This window comes from Arthroderma uncinatum (genome assembly GCF_011692745.1).
Source record: "Arthroderma uncinatum strain CBS 119779 chromosome Unknown scaffold5, whole genome shotgun sequence".
Lineage (NCBI taxonomy): Eukaryota > Fungi > Ascomycota > Eurotiomycetes > Onygenales > Arthrodermataceae > Arthroderma > Arthroderma uncinatum.
Genome location: NW_022983867.1, coordinates 1,924,404 through 1,945,965, shown reverse-complemented (window position 1 = coordinate 1,945,965; position 21,562 = coordinate 1,924,404). Strand labels below are relative to the sequence as shown.

At 50.2% G+C, this 21,562-nt stretch overlaps 5 protein-coding genes across 5 annotated transcripts; 1 reads left to right on the top strand and 4 right to left on the bottom strand.

The window, feature by feature from the left end:
• Positions 1–269: 269 nt before the first annotated feature.
• GIQ15_06990 (uncharacterized protein) lies at positions 270–1,217 on the bottom strand (the record flags this gene model as incomplete). The annotated part of the gene is made up of 2 exons (XM_033554407.1): positions 270–556; positions 626–1,217. 2 exons carry the CDS (start codon positions 1,215–1,217, stop codon positions 270–272), a joined length of 879 nt encoding a protein of 292 aa, XP_033403922.1.
• A 1,328-nt stretch (positions 1,218–2,545) lies between these two features.
• On the bottom strand, positions 2,546–5,172 carry GIQ15_06989 (potassium channel; the record flags this gene model as incomplete). The annotated part of the gene is made up of 5 exons (XM_033554406.1): positions 2,546–4,190; positions 4,268–4,386; positions 4,451–4,598; positions 4,905–5,070; positions 5,127–5,172. 5 exons carry the CDS (start codon positions 5,170–5,172, stop codon positions 2,546–2,548), a joined length of 2,124 nt encoding a protein of 707 aa, XP_033403921.1.
• Positions 5,173–12,276: 7,104 nt separating this feature from the next.
• On the bottom strand, positions 12,277–13,997 carry GIQ15_06988 (uncharacterized protein; the record flags this gene model as incomplete). Its single annotated transcript, XM_033554405.1, has 4 exons — positions 12,277–12,759; positions 12,828–13,208; positions 13,267–13,744; positions 13,795–13,997. 4 exons carry the CDS (start codon positions 13,995–13,997, stop codon positions 12,277–12,279), a joined length of 1,545 nt encoding a protein of 514 aa, XP_033403920.1.
• A 774-nt stretch (positions 13,998–14,771) lies between these two features.
• GIQ15_06987 (uncharacterized protein) lies at positions 14,772–18,665 on the bottom strand (the record flags this gene model as incomplete). Its single annotated transcript, XM_033554404.1, has 8 exons — positions 14,772–15,324; positions 15,407–16,484; positions 16,544–16,717; positions 16,770–17,125; positions 17,462–17,493; positions 17,547–18,116; positions 18,170–18,351; positions 18,410–18,665. The coding sequence occupies 8 exons, from the start codon at positions 18,663–18,665 to the stop codon at positions 14,772–14,774; spliced, it is 3,201 nt and encodes a 1,066-aa protein (XP_033403919.1).
• A 685-nt stretch (positions 18,666–19,350) lies between these two features.
• On the top strand, positions 19,351–21,520 carry GIQ15_06986 (uncharacterized protein; the record flags this gene model as incomplete). Its single annotated transcript, XM_033554403.1, has 2 exons — positions 19,351–19,388; positions 19,477–21,520. The coding sequence occupies 2 exons, from the start codon at positions 19,351–19,353 to the stop codon at positions 21,518–21,520; spliced, it is 2,082 nt and encodes a 693-aa protein (XP_033403918.1).
• Positions 21,521–21,562: the final 42 nt, after the last annotated feature.

Sequence of the window (21,562 nt, the reverse complement as noted above, 5' to 3'; positions counted from 1 at the left end):
GTTACCTTTTGTTCATCCGCGGTTTTGCATTGGATTTGTAGTGCAATGCTATTTTTGCCTAAGCGAATGCAGGAAGCATAACAATTGCTCCTTTGTTCTTACAGCACGTTTGTATACTTTATTGTACTGAGAATAGTGATGTTATCCCAACGTCAAACCGTGACTTCACTTTCCGTGCTGGAAGTTAATTGTGTGTTGATATTGCAACATAGATGGCTACGAGGAAGAGGATTGGCAACGTATGGTATGGGAAGTTGGTTTTTAATAGCCTATTGTCCATTCCTTAGTCCGGAAACCAAGTCCAATACACTCAGCTTTTTCTCTGTTTTATTAAGATTATTCTCGCTTTCTAGGTCAGTTTGCATGGCAGCATTATCTCCACCTAGCGGAGGCAACCCATATGCAACAGGAGTCTGATCAGGCGCCATTGAATGGTGATCTATAGACATATCCTGGAACCTCTGTTCGACCCCAAGATTCCGAGCTTGTACTATTCCCGTATCAGGTGAATCAATATTAGTTCGGCGGTATGCACCCTCTGCGCTGCTTCCAAACACTATAAACAGTAGAATGCTTAGCTTCTGATGTCTCTTTCACACTGATTGTGTTAGGGATTGCTACATACGATACACATCCTGCTGTTCTGTCAGTGGCCTGTCTCCGTGGGATCCGAGAGGAGGCTGGAATGGCTGCGGCTCGTCTTCTCCCACTGGCATTACACCCTTTCCTTTCCAGTTTGGGTCCTCGGACCTCGAATCTTCCCTGGTTTGGTATTGCCAGTGCTGTCGCGGGTGGTGGTAGTTAGATGACGACAGGCCTCTAGCATCTTGATCGGTATTGTCCATGCTACGCCACGAGCTTGCGTTATGGCTGTCATCGTCTACAGCCAGACGACTCCTGGGACTTCCATGTCGAATCCAACGGCTTACTGACTCTTCTAACGAGGTGAAGTTGGCACCGTTGCCTAGGCCCTCCTGTCTATGGCTAGATTCCCCTTGTGAAGTAGCTGTGTAAGGTAGGTGGTTCTTGCTGCGGGCATTGTCGTGGGCAAACTCGACATTGGAGAAAACACCTGGTAACGGGCTAGAGTGAGCCTTGTGAATCCGCAAGGGGTCCGGTCGGAGGTACGAATGCGACGACTCTTCCCCTATGGACTGCGGCGGGCGCTGTTCGAAATTCGGCTTTGAAAGTCGATGCCCGTCCTGAGAGGCATGCATTGGCTGGAGGTTAGTCACGCCTCTCAATGGACGAGTACTGCTGGCGAAGCTAAAGGCCCTACTGTTTGAACTAGAACCAAGATGATCTAAGCTTTCTTCCGTTCTCCGCAAGATACTGAGACCCTGGGGCCGAGGGAAATCGAGTGACCTATTACCGTCTCGATAAAATTCATTCTGGCTGTAAATAGGTTGTTCATGGGGAGTATCAAGATATGAGTTCTTCGTTTGGCCCTGGTATGTATTCTGAGCAGCTTTGGATTCTAGCAAAGGTTACTTATTATTGAGTGCCGCAGAAATGATGAGGAGAAGGGCTGGACATTGGTGCTTCATTATCTGATATCGGGGGGTAATTTGACAAATGAGAAAAAGTGCTCACGATATCTCTGGCCTCTAGGCAATTTGCGCAATGGTACTGATTGTTGTGTTGAATAGTTGTCACGGCTACAACCTCTCGAGCTCAGGGGAAATAATGTAGTGCTTCCAGATGGAACAGGATCTGGCATTCCTAGGTCACGAAGTTCCTCATGCGACGTTGTAGGGGAGGCAGAAAGTTTCTCAACAGTGTTAAGGGCTGATTTCTTCTGATTGATGAAAGCTGAGGTAGGAGCTGAAGAAGATTGTAGGTTGTGTTTGCGGATCAAACGCTGTATTGGTGGCCCTGTATTCGGCGCATCCGCTATATTAGCTGGCGCTGATGCTTGTCGGGGGTTCGACCGTCGATTATCAAAGGCAGCTTCGCCTGCCCGTATGAACGAAGACCGACTCTTAGAAATATCGTGTAAATGCTTAAACCAGAGGAGCGCCATGCCAAGAAGGACAATAAGCAGGGCGGCTATAAGTAAAGGAGTCAGGAGTTCGGATTTATTGTTTGCCTCCCTCATAATCGGTAACTTCCAGTCAAAGTAAAATTCTCCCACGCGTGGTATTGTGTATGTAGATGGGAGAGCTGGCTTTGAAGAAAGTAATATGAATTGGCCTGGTCCGATGTAATAATGACCTACAGGTAAGAACAGAGAAATGCACAGGTGCTGTCAGTGCTGGTGTATTCAAGAAGAATATTTCTCCCTGGCTGGTAGTCAAAGCAAGACTTTAGAAGTGCCAGGTGATGAAAGGGAACTGGCTTGTCGCCAGGCCCATGACTGATGGGGCTTTCCAATATTCCTGAAAGTTGAGAAAAATTCACTGGAGATCCAGGATCTGTATGCATCCATTGACCCATTCACTCTTTTAGAGTCACGGCTGCATAGTTTCCAAAAAATAAAAATAAAATAAAAAATAAAAGAGAAGAAAGAAGAAAAATGTTCACTATATCGGACATGGTATCTTCCCTACCTCGTCTTCTTCTGGTATGCGTTGCACTGGGACTTTACTTCCTCTTCAAGGGTAAATAATAAGGCTTCGAATAACCATTTGGTTTCGTTTCTGTCCCCTATTAGTGGGCTTTTGACTCCGACCCAACTCCATTTTTCACCAGTAATGATAGCTGGCGGCTTCTCAGACAGTAGGCGAGCTCTCTCGAGCTTCGATACTTCAATATTGTCTGGATGTGCTTGAGTAAAAGGGGAACACCCTTCGGCACACCCCACCAAGCCTAGATAGAAGCACCATTCATCATGGGTATAATGCTTCGGCGGATCGCACGAGAGATCATTATAAATCTTCCCTAGTTCATGAACAATGGCACACCATCTTTGAGAAGGAACGTGTATATCTTCAAGTTCCGGGTCATGGGAGGCAAGCTTCTCCATCAATGAGGCAGAGTGATAGGCGTGGGGATGGTCATTTACTGGCGCCTCGCCATTGCTTGGTATCTCCCTGTGTCGACGGCGGATAGACGTAGCCATGCCACGAAGAAAGGTGAGCAGCCTATTTTTGACACCTGCCTCATGTGGGAACAGGGTCAGATCGCCGGCAAAGATGGTGGCATCGTGGAATATTTTTGCGACGGTGTCACCCATGCTTGAAATGAGAATAGTGGTTGTTGGGACTGCGAGCAGTGACCATAAAACGAAGAAAGGTTTCCCCCAGGATTGGCCCAGGGTCACATCGCCGTAGCCAATAGTGAGGAGGTTTGTATAAGCGAAATAGATGGACGTAAAGTATGTCCAGCCAGCGTCTTGTTCTGCCATCCAGAAGGCAACAGCGCCAACCAGCCAGAGGATAGCCCACGCGCAAGCAGAGATCAATAGCGAGAGCCACCGGAGCTGCCAGGCACAGTTCTTGTGTATCTCGCGCATCAGGTGAAACTCTTCACGCTGGAGCTGTTTTTCGGACAGGGTATGATGTCGGCTCGCCAGTGGTCGAAGGATTCGTTTCTTCAGCTCTCCGGATTGCAGCTGCCCTGCCACAGCAGTCCTTGTCTTCTCCGTCGTCCTTGCAGTCAGGTATGTCCTCGCTCTCTCGACCATCAGCGATCTGATGGACATCACGACGAGGGCAAGGGTGAGAATGCCCCCTACACCAAACGGAAACAGAAGGCTGCGACCAAGATGTGTGGCGGGAGCAAGGTCACCGATGCCGTTTGTAAGTAGGGTAAAATCTGCCCAATACACAGCATCTAGATAGCTCCAGTTTTCTATATTAGAAAATATGGCGGCGCCTATCAACAGGTACATCATGTACAGTATAGTCTGCAGCATCATTGACCGTTGACTAGTGGTTAGGTTAAACTGCTTGCTGTAGCGGCCCGTCCTTGCGCCGTAGACTGTAACGAGCAACAGAGTGGAAACGAAGAAGTAGACGGCAGCAGCCATGATAGCGTAGTAGTACGCCTGGGTCATCTGGCGATTGTGCATATCGGTTACTCGGGGCATCGCGATAGTTAGCCCGATCAGCAAGGCCGAGGCGATATACCAGCCACCTATCGTTATAGGCTGGCTAACGGAGAAGCGAACTCGCCTTGCCATGTTCAAGAGCAGAGACAGGTTTGAAATCAGGGCAAACCCGAGCGAGACGGAGTTGATCGCGATGGCCCTAGCAGGTAACTCGATGTCAGCACAGCTCCCGGCGACCAGCGTATGCAAATTCGCAGCAAGGCGAGTGATGACAACCATGACGGGTCCTTAACTGTAGTAGGCAGCTGGCCCGTTGCAACGGTGCCTATCTCTGCCCTCCAGTCCTGGGAGAGCGAGCAGATGCTGAAGGCATTCGCCATGGGGCCCAGAGTTCCCTAGAGGACCCAGTTAACTCGCTTGCCACGACATATCTCAAGCTTGGGGGGGAACTCGACACACAGCTAGCAAGGGGAACGCCGTGCTGGCGAACCACCATCGTGTCGGTAGAAGACCGGAGACCTCGTCGACGAGCTCGTTTTGCGTGACGTCGCGTTCCCTGTCCATGTCTGCGGCCGAGGTTCCGCTGACTGGCGGACTGGCCTCTTTGCTAAGGTCAGGTTCCACGACAGGTTTCTCCCCATGCATACCTGTATGGACGGCGACGAGGACGAAGGTGAGTGTTCAGCCGTCTCGTCCTTGGAGTCGATGACGTCGACGTTTATACGCAAGGAGCTCGGCTATTAATGTGGAGCCGGCGGGATCTTTGATCCGTGGGACGCAGAAGTTTACGCAAGTCTATCTCGACGTCTAAGTTGAAATGTGATGATCAAGATATATATGAGATGAAGAAGATGTGAAGATATCATGGCTGCTACGAGTCTAGGTACGACCAGTCCTGGTACAATGTTAATACTCCATGCGGAAGAACAGCTTCTCCTTCTCGACAATCTCCTCCTCGTTCATGACGAGCTCCTGCATGTCCCAGATAAGGCTCACATAACGCCCACCAAGCCACGGCCGGTGCTCCGATGTCAGAAAGGTGAGAGCGTCGGCACCGAGCTCGTGAGATTCAGTAAAGACTGCGGTGACGGGAGTTAGCCATGATGCAGGGTTGACCGGCGATCGGACAGCTTACCATGCTTGATCTCCGGCGGCATCTTGTCGAATATTCCACGCACCATGTCGGTGAAGACGTTCCCTGGATGGATGCTGATGCAAGTGATCCCCTCTGCGGCGTACTCGACGTTTAACGTATCTCACCACTCGGTGACCGCCACCACTCGATGACCACCCATCAAAATAAACACCGATATCACCACCCCCCCTACATGTATTAATATATCCACAACAACGCGAATAACAAATTAAATTAGATATTAAATAACAATAGTAGAGCTCTAGTTTACATATTAATTAGTTAGATTAGGAAAACAAACGAGTGTTGGGCTTAATAGTTCGGCCAGAACGTGTTTCTCTGCCATGGGATAAGAAATTGGGTAATGAAGGGACAGGATCGATTGGAGCCACCTTTGTGGGTAACTTCTTCTTCTTTCCTAATTTAGAAGGTGAGATAGGGCTCGGGGCGTTGATTTAGGCCTTTTTAGCCTTCTTAGCCATTCACTGGGCTTCCTGTTCACTGGCCTTACGCTTCCTTTCTAGCGCTACTTGCTCGCGCTAAGCAGCTGCCTCTATTTAGGCCTTCTTATAGGCCTCCTTCCGTTCCTACTACTCTTTAAGCCTTTGGGCCTTCTTCTCTACAGCCTCTTAAGCCTTTGTATCGCGATATATTAATCACTAAAGCTTTAACTCTTCAGCCTGAGCTATCTGGGCCTGTTTTTCTTACTCAATATCCAGAGCTCTCTTCCTTACTATATTAACTTTGGAAGGAGAGAAGAACTAGGCCTAGCTAGCTTTCTCTTTATTAAAAAGGCCTAATCCTTTGCCTCTCTTCCTTTATTACTTCTCAATAATTAAAGCACCGCTAAGAGCTTGATTTTCATACTATAAAATATCATTATTAATGTCACAAGCTGATGGCGCTCCTTGATTACCTAAAGGTGATCAGAGGTTCACACCTGCCGTAAGACAGAAGGTACAAAGGTCTTAGGGAAAGCTTAGGTTAGAAGTGAGTCATTATAGAAGACGGCTCGGTACCAAGGCGAGATAGAATACTATAGTAAGACTATCCCTCAGTTCTAAGTGTGGCTTTAGTCAGTGCCTGGGTTAGATAAAGGCTAAAGGTCCTTATGAGTAGTGAAGACAAAGTTAACCTACGTCAATGGGCAAAGGGGTATTTGGTGAATATAGTATAAGATAACTAGAATGGTGCTTTGTATTAAGTAGTATAATAAAACTGTAGCTGGTTTGATCGCGAGTATAAGACTCTTGATCCTAAGGTAATGAGCGTCTTTATATACATGGTATATATCTAGTGATAGGTGCGATAGTTCTCCGCCAAGGGGTTCCTATCACTCCTATCAGTTGTTGTGATAGTATCGATAGGAAGCTGCCAAGCCCATCCTATTGGTCCTATCGCTATTGGTCACGTGATTAGTGCCCTCAAGGTCTGGCCCGTGATCCTCCCGTCCAATGAGTGTATATCCTGGGGCTGCGCCGCAGGTGGTCTGTAACAATTAAAGACAAGTTACTCACTAGCTCAAATTATCTTTTAGATATAGTCTCTTTCTATAAGAGACTGGCGGAGATATATCTTTTTAGTTATCCGGCGGAGGCCTCATATTATAATAGGAGTAGAAGGCTCTACAGCTACATTTACTAGAGTAATTAGCTATTCTTACTAGAAATATCGTAGCTATCTCTATAGCTTAGGAGGATAGATACCTATTGCTCTAAAGCTAGACTTAATATTCTCCTCTATAAGAGCTTTACACTATATAGTATAAAAGAGCTTCCAAAAGTCTCTCTTCCTAATTAAGAGATATCCGAGGCCTCCCCATATTAGATTGTTGACTTCTTAGGAATATGCACTAGTGTTACAGACCACCTGCGGCGCAGCCTCAGGATATACACTCATTGAACAACAAGATTCCGGGACGGAATAACTACACATCACGTGACCATAAGGACAGGTCCCAGATGCTAAGACTAGGGACAGGTCCCTATAGGACCAAACATGAAAGGTCCACGAAGGGACCAGGACATCAGGTCTATAACGGGATCTGAGAAGAATCAGGAGGAGGGGACTAGATATACCATATATATAAAGACGCTCATTTCCTTAGGATTAAGAGTCTTATACTCGCGATTAAACCAGCTATAGTTTTACTATACTACTTAATACAAAGCACCATTCTAGTTATCTTATACTATATTTACTAAATACCCCTTTGCCTATTGATATAGGTCAACTTTGTCTTTACTACTTATAAGAACCTTTAGCCTTCATCTGACCCAGGCACTGACTAAAGCTATACTTAGAACTAAGGGATAGTCTTACTATAGTATTCTATCTCGCCCTAGTACCAAGCTGTCTCCTATAATGATTTACTTCTAACTTAAGCTTTCCCTAAGACCTTTGTACCTTCTGTCTTACGGCAGGTGTGAACCTCTGATCATCTTTAGGTAATCAAGGAGCCCCGTCAGCTTGTGACAACTAGCTAGTAGCCCAAATATCCTAACATCTAATGGCTAGAGACGGTGAGTTAAATAGGGAGGAAGGATAGTAAGAAGGATACGGTTTTGATTAGCGTAGTCAATAAATCGCATATTAATATGAGAAGAGTGCCCATTAAAGATAAGGAGCCTCCTTACCCTGCTAGCCTTTATCTTTATATGTTTATTAAAGACTTTCTCTAACCACTCTAGGCCGTAATTATTAGAGCTCTAACCATTTAGTGATACTGTAAAATATGTAGTTTATTTCTTTGGGGAGTAGTTATCTAACCAGGTATCTTATAGATCTCCTTCTCCCTTATAAATAGGTGTAGGAGGAATCCTTTCCCTATCTACAGAGATAGCAGCAATGTCACAAGCTGACGGCGCTCCTTGATTACCTAAAGGTGATCAGAGGTTCACACCTGCCGTAAGACAGAAGGTACAAAGGTTTTAGGGAAAGCTTAGGTTGGAAATAAGTCGTTATAGGAGATGGCTTAGTACCAGGGTGAGATAAAATATTATAGCAAGACTATCCCTTAGTTCTAAGTGTGGCTTTAGTCAGTGCCTGGGTCGGATAAAGGCTAAAGGTCCTTATAAGTAGTAAAGACAAAGTTGACCTGCGTTAATAGGCAAAGGGGTATTTAGTAAATATAGTATAAGATAACTAGAATGGTGCTTTGTATTGAGTAGTATAGTAAAACTGTAGCTAGTTTGATCGCGAGTATAAGACTCTTGATCCTAAGGAAATAAGCGTCTTTATATATATGGTATATCTGGTCCCTTCCTCCTGATTCTTCTTAGGTCCCATCGTGGACCTGATGTCCCGGTCCCTTCGTGGACCTTTCATGTTCGGTCCCATAGTGTTGAACGGAGATTCGGTGTAATACTGCCTGATCGTACGAAACACGTTAGTCAACTACGCCGTTTCATTAAATATCAGTGTCAGCTCTCCATCATCGAACAAATGCTACGCCCGGCGTTTTAACGCCTGTTTCAGCTGTAGCTGGCATCTCCGCGATGGCAAGATACATGGCCGTATGAGGAACATAAATAGGAGCTCAATATCGTGTATTTAGATGATCAGTGCTTGATAGATTGAAATCTCATAGATTGCTCCAGACCCACCTGACCAATCAAATCAATCAAATATCTCGTATCTCAGAGTTATCAACGTCAACTGGAGGCGGCATGGCGATTTCACTGTCTCAAAAAGACTGCAGTGCTCTTTGGTGTACGGTGTATAGGTAGGTTGTTCTATTTAAGTTGTGGTATGGCCCTGGCGATGGTTTATATGGCTGCGATTTACTTCGTTTTTCTTCCTGGGTTGTGGAGAAGCGGCAGCACTATTTATGAGGCCACGGAGTACTAGCCTTAGTCGAAGATTCAATGAAAGTATGCTGTGTGTGGAGAAGTAAATACTTCTCTAGTGGCTTTCTGGTGAGAGGCTGCTCCTAGAGGACTACAGCTCACTCTCACTTTTATATTATAGCCAGGGGCAAGTCAGTTCTACGGCTCTCAAGGACAGAAGGCGTCCTTTGTTGTGGCCGATAAGGTCGTTTCTTTGTTTCATGCCGGGAGGGCTGTTAAGGGGCTCTGCACACCATGGCGACTAACCATGCGGAGTATGATAACTCTATATAGATGGTGGCTTTCATATTGGGCTTGACGGCGCTTATATACTAGAGGCTGGCACCTAAAATCTGCCCCTCAGAGATCTTATCCACCACGGGTATCATCAACGGAAACGAACGAGACCTCCCCTGTAGGCACTTGGCTGAGATATAATAAAGAGTGGCTTTGTTTCGGATAGAAGCGTACAAAGGGACGCTATACAACACACGAGATAAGGTCATAAAATCATCAGAAGAAAAGCACAACATGCAAACAAACGAAAAAGCAAACAGAGAACGGAATGTATACGGAGACAACCCGAATTGGCTCATCAACATACGGATGCCGGTGCCTGCTCCCGCGCGATCCGTGGTAGCTGGCCAGTTCCACATTCTTCGTGGTGCTGCCGCCGCCGATAGTTAATACTAAAATTTAGGAAAACGGATATCGGATCCGGAGAACGATCGCCGCATGACACGGGAGTTCCCTCCCTTCAAAGCACCCTTGACTGTCGACGTGAAACCAGGATTGGCCCATGCCTGAGTGGCATCCCACATCATGACCCCGCCAAAGCTCGCAAACGACTTGCACCAATTGACAATGGCGGCGAGCGCCTGGGCATCCACATAGCCAGAGCCAGCTCCGCCCCTGTTTGCAGGAGCCCCAACCATAACCTTCACATTGGGGTTTGCGGAAACTTTCTTCGCAAATTTATCCCATTCCGCAAAGTTGAACCTGTCCTGGGTCTGGGATCCAATCGCGAAGTTGTTGAGGCCACAGTAGTTGTTATAGAACTGGATGAACAGAGCATCGAATTTCACGCCTCCTTCTAATATCTCCTTATTGTATAGATCCGGGTACGGACACTGAGGAGCAGCAGTCAGGTAGTATGGCTTGGACTTTTCGGCATCATACAGCGAGCGTAGCTGCTTTGCGAATGGAACCATGTTCGACACGGTGGCCTCAAAGTCAAGATCGAATCCATCGATCACTGCGTCATCGAAGGGGCGAAGGGCGGAGGAGTAGTTCGACTTGGCTGGCCCAAAGGTCTCCCACATCAAATTAGCGCCGGCAACGGCCTCTTCGGCAGACCTGAATCCTCCCTCGCTATATGTGGCTCCGCCAATGGAGAGGAGAATCGTCTTTCCTTTCTTTTGGCACGTCTTGATATCCTCACTGATTGCATAGTTAGCACTTATACGCCTAGACATATACGTCTGGCCCAAATGCAGACAGGGAGACTTACCCGATTTGCGGGCAGTGAAGTAAATCGGTGCCAGGGAATGGCTTGCAGGGGTCACCTTGATTGGCGAAGTTGACCTGTGGCACACCTCCGGGGCCTCTGATAGTCACGGCAAATGCAATGGGGATGACCTTCAGCTAGTTAGTGGCGAAGTTATATTGATGTTCATACGGGCTACATACATCAACATCCGCGCCTTGAAAGAAGTTAGTAAACATTGGCATGGCAATAAGGGCTGTAGAGGGAAATGGATCTTACTCTCGCAGTAATAGGCTAGTCGTTGTTGGGCAAGCTCTCCGCTCGCCTTGTTCAACGAATTCTGGCCTGGTGTAGACAGTCATGTCAGCGTGTTCGTAAAAACGGGCACATCCCATAATAAAAGGCACACACCCCAATAGATAGCAACGTTGTTATAACTCGAGGGATCAAACCCGGCAGAGGCCGTCTTGACGCCTGCAAGCAGTGCGACCAAGGAAAGAATGTTCTTCACAGAAGACATTATACAAGGAATGGTCATAAAGGAAGCCTAGCCAGTAGGAAAATAATAGCTCTTCAAGGAGTGTGTCAGGGCGCAATGGATATCCAGAAAAAAACTTGGAGAATTTCTGATATAAAATCCTGAGATGAGACATTGTTTTATAGTGCTATCAAAGACATGGTCATTCGGACTGGCGGGCCATCTCCATGTGCCCGTTTCTCGTCAAGCCGGTATGAATAAACGGTGTGAAATATGCGACGGATATTCGCCCCTGGAAGACGAGAGTGGTATCGTTTTGGGTCATCCTAACCCGGCTATCTCAATCGGTGGTGTGGTGGCATGGCATATGGGAAGTTAACTGCTGCCGTGAACAGCCTGTTAACGGCTCAAACAGCATTCAGACATCATTTCGCTAACTAGCCAAGATGTCATGGATGGACGAAATGTCACATCTTCCAGTATCTTTGTGGAGACGCCTTTGCGCCGAGAGGGCAAAGGGGAGAAAGCAGATGGCTGGGAGAAGGTCCGATGAGAGCGTTGATATTCATTATCTGGGCCACTCAGGAGCCGAGTAGGCCAGGTCATCCATCAGGAGAGATATCGACCAGAGAGGCGTCTGCCTCGGGCCCAACATCGCTGCCCGTCATCATATAGAAGGCATAGCGTAGCCGCATAACAGATGATGCAATCCGGACAACTCTGATAATCGGTGTACACTTCGTCTCGGCGGGCTGGGGTAGCGTGTGTGGGGGTAACATGATAATAGTCGGTATCATCCCGCGTTATATCATGAGTGCAACCCGAAGATATCCTCCGCGAGGGAGATAACATCTGCTTAACGGTGTAACCACGGCCACGAGAGTCAGATGTGCACACGACAGTGCGGATAGGCGGCTTACGGGCTCCCGTTGCGGCGGGCAGACGGAATCCCACCCTGCCAGCCCTAGCGCCCCGCGTTTCATCGTTTTCGTCTTATTATCTTATCCATCTATATCATCTTCTTCATCTTATTCGTGTTGTTCGTCTTCTTGTCTCCGTCTTCATCTTCTTGTCTTCGTCTTTTCGTCTTTTGACCGCACCAGCTGAGCATATGCTGACTAAGCGTTCACGTGGACACACCTTCTTCCAACCTCCTCCCTTCTTTTTTCTTTCTTTCTTCACCTTGAGTATGGGAAGAATATTTCACATTCAACTATCACATTCTATCTACGGAGTACTGCGACAGAAGATACCACGTATCCAAGGGCATACCAAGGGCATACAGTCAGACATACACCAGATAGAAAAATGGAGCAAGTGAAAGGATGGGGAGATGTAGACCAAAAACCGGAGGTTGGTTCACAGGGCAAGGATACTACGGCCACCATCTGCCGTAACACGGCTGGGAACTTTCATCTTGAAATATGAAGCCCCGAGTTCTACGATTGGAGACCTAACCGCACCCCAGGTCTGCGGGCCATCTTCTGGCTGACTATCCACATTGTTGTTGACATCCAGAATTGCACTCGGACAGAACACCAAGGCTTCCCCCGTCTTCAGGCCGACGATCCTCGAGAAGAGGCTCTCTGTGCTGTACTTGGAACGGTGAGATGCGGTTACATCCATCACGGCGCCTGCAAGATGCCCCTCTAACGCCTTGAACCATGCCGGGGAACTGAATCTATGCACAACCGTGAGGTTGCACAGGTCCAATAGGTTCGGTGACAGGGTCGGCTCTTGAGTTGCGATTATAACCCTCGTCGCCAAGTGACGTTGCTGACGGATCAGGGACAGCATGGTCTCTGTGAGACTTACTGCTTCGCGGCTCTTGGTTGTCAGATACTACCCATATCTGTTAGTGCTTGCTATGTGGGACCAGTTCGTTCGGGCCTCTTTTTCGTCTGGCCTACCTTGTGGGCTTCTTCTAGTGCGATTATCCGGCCTCCCTGGCTGCGGCCCTCGAGGAAAATACCCATGCAGATATTGAATAGTGCACATGCATCGTTCTCGTCCACGAACGGACAGCTCAAGTCGATGATTGTGAGGCTGCCCTTCTCAAAGTTCCACACGTCACCCTTATCCATAGGTTTGGAAATGGGTTTACCATGCTGAAACGTTACTTTTGCGCGGACCTCCAGGAATGAGCGGAGGAGCTCGAGCCGCATTTGTAATGGGGCAGACTGGCCTTTCACCGTCGTTTTCTCGTTGATCCTGCTCTCGAAATCTAGAAAGTCAATTCCTCGCCGGCCTTCTGACTCTTTTGCCATGTCTCGCAGCACTTTGGTCACCATCTGGGTTGGTTAGCAGATGCAAGCTCGGGTCTGTGCCCATGATGTATATCTCACGTACCTCCATATACAGCGGAGTTCCCTCTCCATCGCCGATTGCCATCAACGACTTCATCATACCAATGCTGAGGTGGGTCTCTTTGAACAGCATCGGCACCACCTTTGGCTTGGGGCAGTCCTCTGGCAAACCGGGAAGGTTTGAATACAGTTGGCTCATACGCCGATAGTTGCTTGGTGATACGAGCACGCGAACCGGGATACCAACAGAGCACAAATAGGCCGCCTCGCAAAGCTGGCCGGTTTCCACTCCAGTGAATTTATCGTAATGAAACACCAGGCCGGTCAGCTGCGATGAGACCTTGCCTGTCCTTGATGGGGCCAATAGCGAATTCTCAAGCATACAGGCAAGCGTGTGGCTTTTGCCGCTACCCTGGCTACCACAGATGAACGTGGACCACGGGGCGTTGATGTTGGTGTAGATTAAATTTTGGCTTGCACGGCCAACGTCGATGCTTTCTTCGTCGTTCCCTGGTGCATTGCTGGCAAGTCGTAAGCCTAGCAAGCCGTACTGAGGGAACAGCGATTGTACTGCGCCGCCATTCGGGAGGGTTGAGTGAGGCCCAGGGTTAACAGACTACCCTTAACCTTAGAGGAGAATAAGGGTGTGGTTTTCACCTGTTCAGCCAGAGGAACAGCCGATGCCTCATCTTTAGTTTGGCCTGCCTCAACGAGCTTGAGGTGGTCGTCCACTTCGGCGTCGCTAGGCTTCTCCTCGTCGGGGCCTTGAGCCATGCTTGCTAACGTTCTGGCTTCTAATGCCCTGGTTTCTGCTCCGGGTAGTAAGAAAAGTTTAGCCTTGGTAAAGGAAAATTTTCGCTTAGCCACTCTTACCTTGTAGCTGTATGGATCTTTTAACCATCCTCCTGCGATGCTATTTGGTTTCCGGTTATTATATACCCTTTGCTGGCCTTTGTTTTATGAGAACTTATCTTTTCTGATATGTTCAACCTCCACCTTCTGTGTCTTGAAATGTCCTAATATCAAAACCACTTCATGAGAGAAAATAAGGAAGAGCATCTCGATATTGGTTCCAGATTTATCAAATTTTTACTGTGGGAGCTAGAGAGTGAGAAAATTTTTCTGCCTCAACGCAGGTTTCAAGTTTCTATGCAGATCTCTATATCCTGGGGTAACAAGAGCATTTGAGACATAGGATAGATATATAGATGAATATAATTAGGCATAATGACTGAGAGTGACATATAACAAGGCCGTTCATTACCCATTATACCCTATGGCTGAACAAACAGGTCTTGTCTCCTTATCAATTAAAGACAGAACACCAAACACCCAACATTAATCAAAGGAACCCTAAGGGCCGAACAATTGGCCCTCTCCAGCTGCCCGTAGTGGGAACAAAATATGGAACAAGAATGTACAAGTGAAGGTAAATCAAGAAAAAAAGAAGAAAAGAGATTGGCGCTCTGGTATTACAGGGACCATTGAGACAAGGAGTAATATGCCATGGTTAAGGGGATAGACAAATAAATGGAAACCCACCCATTGTTAACCTCGGGTGTATACCGAAGGAATAGTAGGCATCGGAGGCATTGCAGGAACCTGTGGCATCCTACCACCACGCCTTGCAGAGTTAGATCGACTCCCGATGACGCCGCCGAGGTCAAAGTCGGGGTTATTGCCCAGCACAGCATCCCGCTGCTTCTGCGCCTTTTCTCGGGGGTTGTCCCAGGGTGGCGGCTGCCATTTGGGATTTATACCGCGTTGCGAGATGGAGGTAAAGTGGCTGATATCACTGACAGGTGAGCGCGGTGCACCATGCATGACATCGAGAGAAGTTCTCGGTTGGGGCTCACCAGCAGTGCTACCAGGAGTCAAAGCAGATGGGATAAATGCGGGATCGGGGTTTGATGTATTGGTGAAATGCGTTTCCACATCTTCATAGTATGTGTTTGTGGGACGGGGGGTGGCTCGCGGAGGGGATCGTGTCATGTCCCTGGGCTGGGTGTTGGCGCCCAGCGGACTCGGAGACCCTCGTGCGTCTATGGGCGAGAGCGGCTGATCGTTCCTTGCCCAGCCATTCCTCGCCGGTATATATGCACTGAGGGAAGGATGTGTCAGTAGGATAAGCGGTTTTTTGTTTTGCGGGAGATAGTCTTGATGCGGTGTCCCTTTATACATACGAAAGGTTGGAAATTTCTGACTGAGCGGTAACATTGTAAGCGTTCGCCGGCGAGCGTTCCATCTCTATATCCTGACCCATACCGCCAGCGACGGGGCCAACCCCATACATGTTATCTCCATCCCGTGGAGGGCGGCGTGGAGGACCTGGTCCGCCGCGTCTGCTACGGCCGGAGCGAGACCTGCTTGGGTAGGGGCCGTGATCGCCAGGACCAACGGGGTAGCCTTGTCTGTGCGAGGGACCCCTTTCAAACCGATACCCGGGAGGCGGAGGGTCGCGGTAGGGATGGCCCCGTCCACCTCTGCCAGGCCTCCTGGTTGAAGGATGGCTTCTACCACGCTGGCTCCCCATGGGGTTTCTCGAGGGCTGCCTTCGCGGCGCCGCAAAATGGCCGTACGGGCCGTCCTGGTTCGGAAGGGTATCAGACAGGTCGTGCGATCCTCCATCGTACTCACTGGGTGCCCAGAACCTTTCGTCGCTAGAAGGCGCAACGTTGGGACGCATCCGTCGGCTATCATCATCTCTAGGCCGGTGGCTGGTTTCATACCTGGCGAATTCCGATACTGTTTCCGCCGTTGGAACCGGAGACGATAGAATCTCCTTGGTCTCCAAATGCGTAGCAGCAGGCGGGTCCATTTTGACGGAGTTTTGGCGGTTATAGAAATTCTCACCGTTCATCTCGGCGTTCTCGGCGATTCGACGCTTTCTGGCCTTCCGGCTCACGAGGGTCCGGCGCATAGCACAGGTCAGGATGCCGCAGACGGTAAGAATGACGGTAGCCGCGAGCACCACCCAGCCGCCCCATTCCAGATGAGGGACAAAGAGGAGAATGTCGACGAGGAACGCCAGCAGAGACACAAGCAACGTTGGGAGGAGCAGGATGAGGAGGCCGAGGAGGTATCGTGGGGAGTGGGAGGGAGCATGTAGATGGGCAGCCGCCGCCAGTCCAAAGCAGATCAGGGTGAGAAACGCCGCGATCGGATGGACGATCAAGAGAGACGATAGGGTATGGCGAATTGAGGCCGGGAGGTTGAAGTCATGATCGGTCTTGGGGTCTCCAAAGGCGCCGTCTCTCGCGTCTGTCGAAATGCGCTGCGTTAGCCGACTGACCGATTTACTTCTAAGGAGAGCCACCTACCGTCCTTGTATCCGATCGTGAAGCCGCTGCATGTGTCCTTGCGGCACCAGCCAAAGACGCCAAAGGTGATATCATTGTATGTGGCCAGCGGGACGCCCTTGATCACCGGCGTCGACAGGACCGAGAGCAGAAGTAGAGCGAACGCGGCGAACAGCAGGACCGTCAGCGGCGTTGCTGGTTTTAGCAACATACTTGTAGATGTGACAGCCACAGAATCATCTCCAACTGCGCCAGCGCGTATTCAGGTTGACTGGATGTGATGCCGTTGCAGCTCGGCCGTCATGGAGATAGCGGGGAGAGTCGTATCGTTCGAAGGTCGTATCGAAGGGTATCGTTCGAAAGCGAGGAAGAAGAGGAGGAGAAGAAGTGCGCCGACCGTCCAGGGTACGCAAAGGCTGAAGTGAATCGATCGAGTTAATAATGCCAACGCTTCGCTCCCATGCAAGTGTACGCTTACTCGGCGTCAGAGCGAGCGCAGCAGCGACGGGAGGACATGTTGCTGGAGGATAAAAGGAGTCGACGAGATATAACCTGGTCCCAGGCCCGGCAGCAGCAGCTAGTGAGACAAAGATCAGTGGCGAGCTAAGCATCAAACCGCCCGTGGACATCAGATTAAATTAACTGCTGCAGGGTTTGTATAGACGGTCCAGGGATGGAGGAAGAAATGCGACGTTGGAGGAGTATTTTTTAACGGGGTTGGCGTTAGAGAAGTAGGATGAGTAAGCAGAGAAATGTATAGGGGACCGCGTTATAATGTAGACAAGGACGAAACACTCTCGCTTACTAAGACATCGGATGAGACGATTACAGGGGGCAAGACGGGAAGAAGGGCGAAGCGGGCGTAGGGGATGCAGTGCATGCAGATTAAGAAGATGTTTATGATTAATATACATGAGGGAACCGTGCCAGCTCTATTACCCAGAGATAAGGACCCAGAGAAGGAAGAAAATCTGGACTCGTTAGCTGTGTGAAGATGAGGATGGATAGGATGGAGAGGGCGTACCATGAGGATGCCAAACATTTTGGCGATGAGCCAGCGGTTGCCGGAGACACGCGACCAGTACTTCTGGAGCTCGCGCTGCGCTCCCTGGACGTTGTCGACCACGTCTTCCGTGTTGGCGTCGATGCGCTGGATCATCTCCGACTGCTCGCTGACCATGGTGGCCAGCTGGCCGAAGATGCCGCCGAGCTCGTTGATGGTGCGCTCGATAGCGTCGATGGCCTCGCCGCGCTCGTGTATGTACGTGTTGGCCGGCTGTGCCTCCTCCATCATCAGCAGCTGCTGGTCGGAGTGCATGCCCGCGGGAGCGCCCGACGAGGACGCCGGGTCCAGGGTCAGGAGATCCGCGGAGCCAGGCCGGTAGCCAGGCTGCGGGCTCTTGCTGCGAGGAGGATTGTACAGTGGGGAGTCGGAGCGTTGGGGATCGAGTGCGGAGTGCGATCGCGATGAAACGGTGGAGACAAAATTCTCGGTCCTGGATCGAGAGGCCTGAATGTTCTTTGTCCGCACCTCGAGGACGTCTTTGAAGTTTGCTCCCACGTCCGCCAGCCGGCCCTGCAGTAGAACAACGACCTAGACGTAGTTGTGAGTAACAAATAGATATTGGAGTGGCAAGATGGACGTACATTGTCATTGTGTTCTCCCTCCTGGTCCGCCTTGCTCCGTGTTGATTTCGGATGCTGTGCTAGTGTGAGGGACTGGAGAGATGCGATCTGGGAGTTTAATGAGGAGAGGTCTTGTTTGATGACATAGGTCAGCTCCGATATCTCGACCGGTCTATCGTCGAACAGTGATTTCCGTTTGGCCACTACAGGAGTCAGTCGTACTCTATAAGAAAAGAATAGAGGGTATAAGGCCAGTCTCACGCTGTGCCAAACGCTGTAGCTTCCCCGTCGTCGATGCTATTCCGCGGCCAATCTCTGCAGCCCGTCTGGCAAACTCCGAGCGCGCAGGCCGACTGCTCGCGGCCGGCACATCTGCAGAGGTCGTCCTGGCCGTCGAATTCGACTGCAGAGACTGACGGTGTGCGCTGGCCTTGGACGAGGCAAGCCGTTTCTGCGCCTGTCCGAGAATCGACCGGAACTCAGACGTGCGATCTTGAACCGGCGCGGGGGCTGCCATGGCTCGTTGTATCGGCTCGTGGTATCGGGGTGAAGGCGAATACCGACAGAGTCGAACCTTGGGAGTAGATAAAACCGCTTCACGGGCTGCCGGGGAGCTATGTCGAGTCGTCTATGGTGCCAACGCCCAGCAGATCAAGGAGTAGAGATGTTGGTCGAGTCTGGGGGCTGACGACATGGATGGAATGCCAGGGGTGGCTCTGTTGGACGCGGCGTTCTGGCGCTAAACTAGGTCGTGGCGGCCGTCTTCATGGGCTCAAGCCGCTGTCAGCCTGCGTGTCGTCCTGTCCTCGCCGTCGTCTGTCTCGTCTGGCCTCTCGTCTGGCTGTGTCTGCTGGTTGACGGTCGTGGTATCTTGATATCTTTTGATGCCGACGTGGTCTTCGTCTTTTCTTCGTCGTCGAACTTCGATAACACGTGACTGCGGCTTACTTAGCGTCTCTTTCCCGCATCCTTCGTCCTTTTGCTCCCCCCTGAAGCAACTTGCTCGACCTCACGCTCCTTACGCTCCTTTACCGCGCTTTGCTCGCTGCTTGGATGAGACTGGTGCGTTGCTGTTGGTGAACGGTGTACACTGCGCAGCAGCGTGGCGTTGGTCAGGTCGCGTTGAGTTGACAGCGAGCTCGGGGTATATATCTACGGAGTAAGAGCTCTGGAGCCTCATTCATCACTACGACGGCATCGCCATGTCTGGCTACCAGCCGACCTACGTGCCCGGCGACAGGTAAGTTAAGCTGTCATCTGGCCCGCAGCAGCCGCTCGGTGGCAGGGTTATTATGGAGAGAGCTGACCGTTTCTTTTTATTTGTATAGATCGCCCTCCGGAGGCCAGAACCCTAATTCACCATGGTCAACGGCGCAGACTATCGACCTGAAGACTAATGTCAACCGCCAGAAGACGAAACGGTGGGTGAACGCGAAGACGTACTCCTACGCCGGCGACGACTGGGGTGACAGCGAGGACGACGAAGAGGAAGAGGACGCCCGCGGTGGGCACTCAAACAATCCCAGTACGGCAGCGGACTCGAAGGCAGCATTGCCCGCGGAGGATGCTAAAACGGCCGCGGGAGCTGTCAGCCAACCTGCCATCATCAGACCTGCAGATATCTACAAACGACTGGCCGAGGAAAAGGAGAGTGAGCCGTCGGGTTCGGGTACGGCTTCCAAGGAGACTGCTCAAGAAACCCTCCCCAAGGCCTCGGAAACGGAACCTTCACCGGCTGACCGTGAGAGCAAAGGCAGCCCTACACAGCTGCCTGAGTTGCGGCGGCTCTCTGGATTTGAAGGGTTCCTAGGCAGCAACGACCAATATGAAACCGCCACTACCGAGTCACGGCCTCGGGAACCAACCACGGAGCAGATTCCTACAATCAAGGAGGAATATGTAGGAGATGACGCTAATACTGGCATATCACGGAAATCCACGTCTACTCATAACGATACCCCTGCATTAGCCTCCGTCGAGCACCCTGCAACGTCAGAAACGGCAGATCACACTGCAGGTTTATACACTGAGGGAAGTCAGCGAGACAACGCTCTCACAGATTACAATAAATCGACGGCATTCGACAGCTCCCATATTACAGGCGCAGATTACGATGACTCCAAGCCTCGTCAACCATCACTCCGAGAGCCCAGCACCGTCTCAGAAGAAAATTCAGAATTAAACGTCGCGGCGCTAGACGTCTCGCCGCTTAGCATGAGCAAACGTAGTTCGATAGACCCGAGCACAGTCCCGAGCACTACCGGCGAGACCATGGAGCAACCCCAGTCTCAGGGCGAGAGTCTGCAAGAATATGGATCCCAGGCACACCATCAAGCTGCCAACCTTCCTGGAGAGTACGATACCCCCCACGGTGATAGAGTGGACGATACTGCAAGGCAATTTCCATATGGCCAGGCACAAGGCTTCCCGTCTCCCTATGGCCTCAATTCTCCCTCTGATGTCAACCCCAGTCCTCATACTACGGTAACTATCCCCAACTACAACTCGCAGCCTGGTGCCTACCGGCCGCCTCAACAGCAATTGAAAAAGAAATTCTCCTGGGAAGTAGACTCGGAGGAAAGCGATCGAGAGCTAGACACCTCCCCGCTGTCACCAGTTTCAGCGACCCTTGCACCTGGGGCATTGGTCATTAACAAACAGCCCACGGGCACCGAGAATGAGGCTTCCGGCCTCGCCACACAATCCTCTCAACCTCCTACTTTAGAGAGCGCGCAAAATATCACTGGAGGCGAAACACAGAGAGAAATGGGGCTGGCAAACAGCCCTCCATCTGGCGCATTCCAGACCCTGCCACACTCTCCAATACCTAACACCGAAAAGAATGACTCGGCTGCGCCTGTAGACGCGTTGCATCAAAAGGCCCCCGATTTCCGTGAGATAACAAGTATCCCCCAGCCTACCCAAAGGATAGCTGCCTTTAACAATGCCAGAGGAGTCTATGCAAACACGGACACCGGTCTCGATGGATGGATCAAAAACGTAGCCGACACCGGCCACCCTGAAAATTCGGAGACGATTCAGCGAAATGGTGCACCGCCTGCAGACTCTAATACTCCGCATAGACCTGTTCCATCTCAAGCAAAATTCCCTAAACTACCGTCACTCGGTAACATATCACTACCAACCAGACATCACGACGGCTCCGGCCCCGCTCATGGCCACGCACGCCAGAATTCGGGCGCCGCACTGGGCGGAATGATGAATACTCAGCACGTTCAGGCAAAGGGGAAAGACCTTCTTCACTCCGCCGGTCTTTTGGGCGGTAAGGCTGGTGATGCAGCTAAAGGCCTGTTCGCGAAAGGCAGGAGTAGATTTCGAAATAGCGGAAGCGCTGACAAGGTAGATACTTAGTCTCTTTTTTATGAAATTGTTTCAAATGATTATCAGGCCATT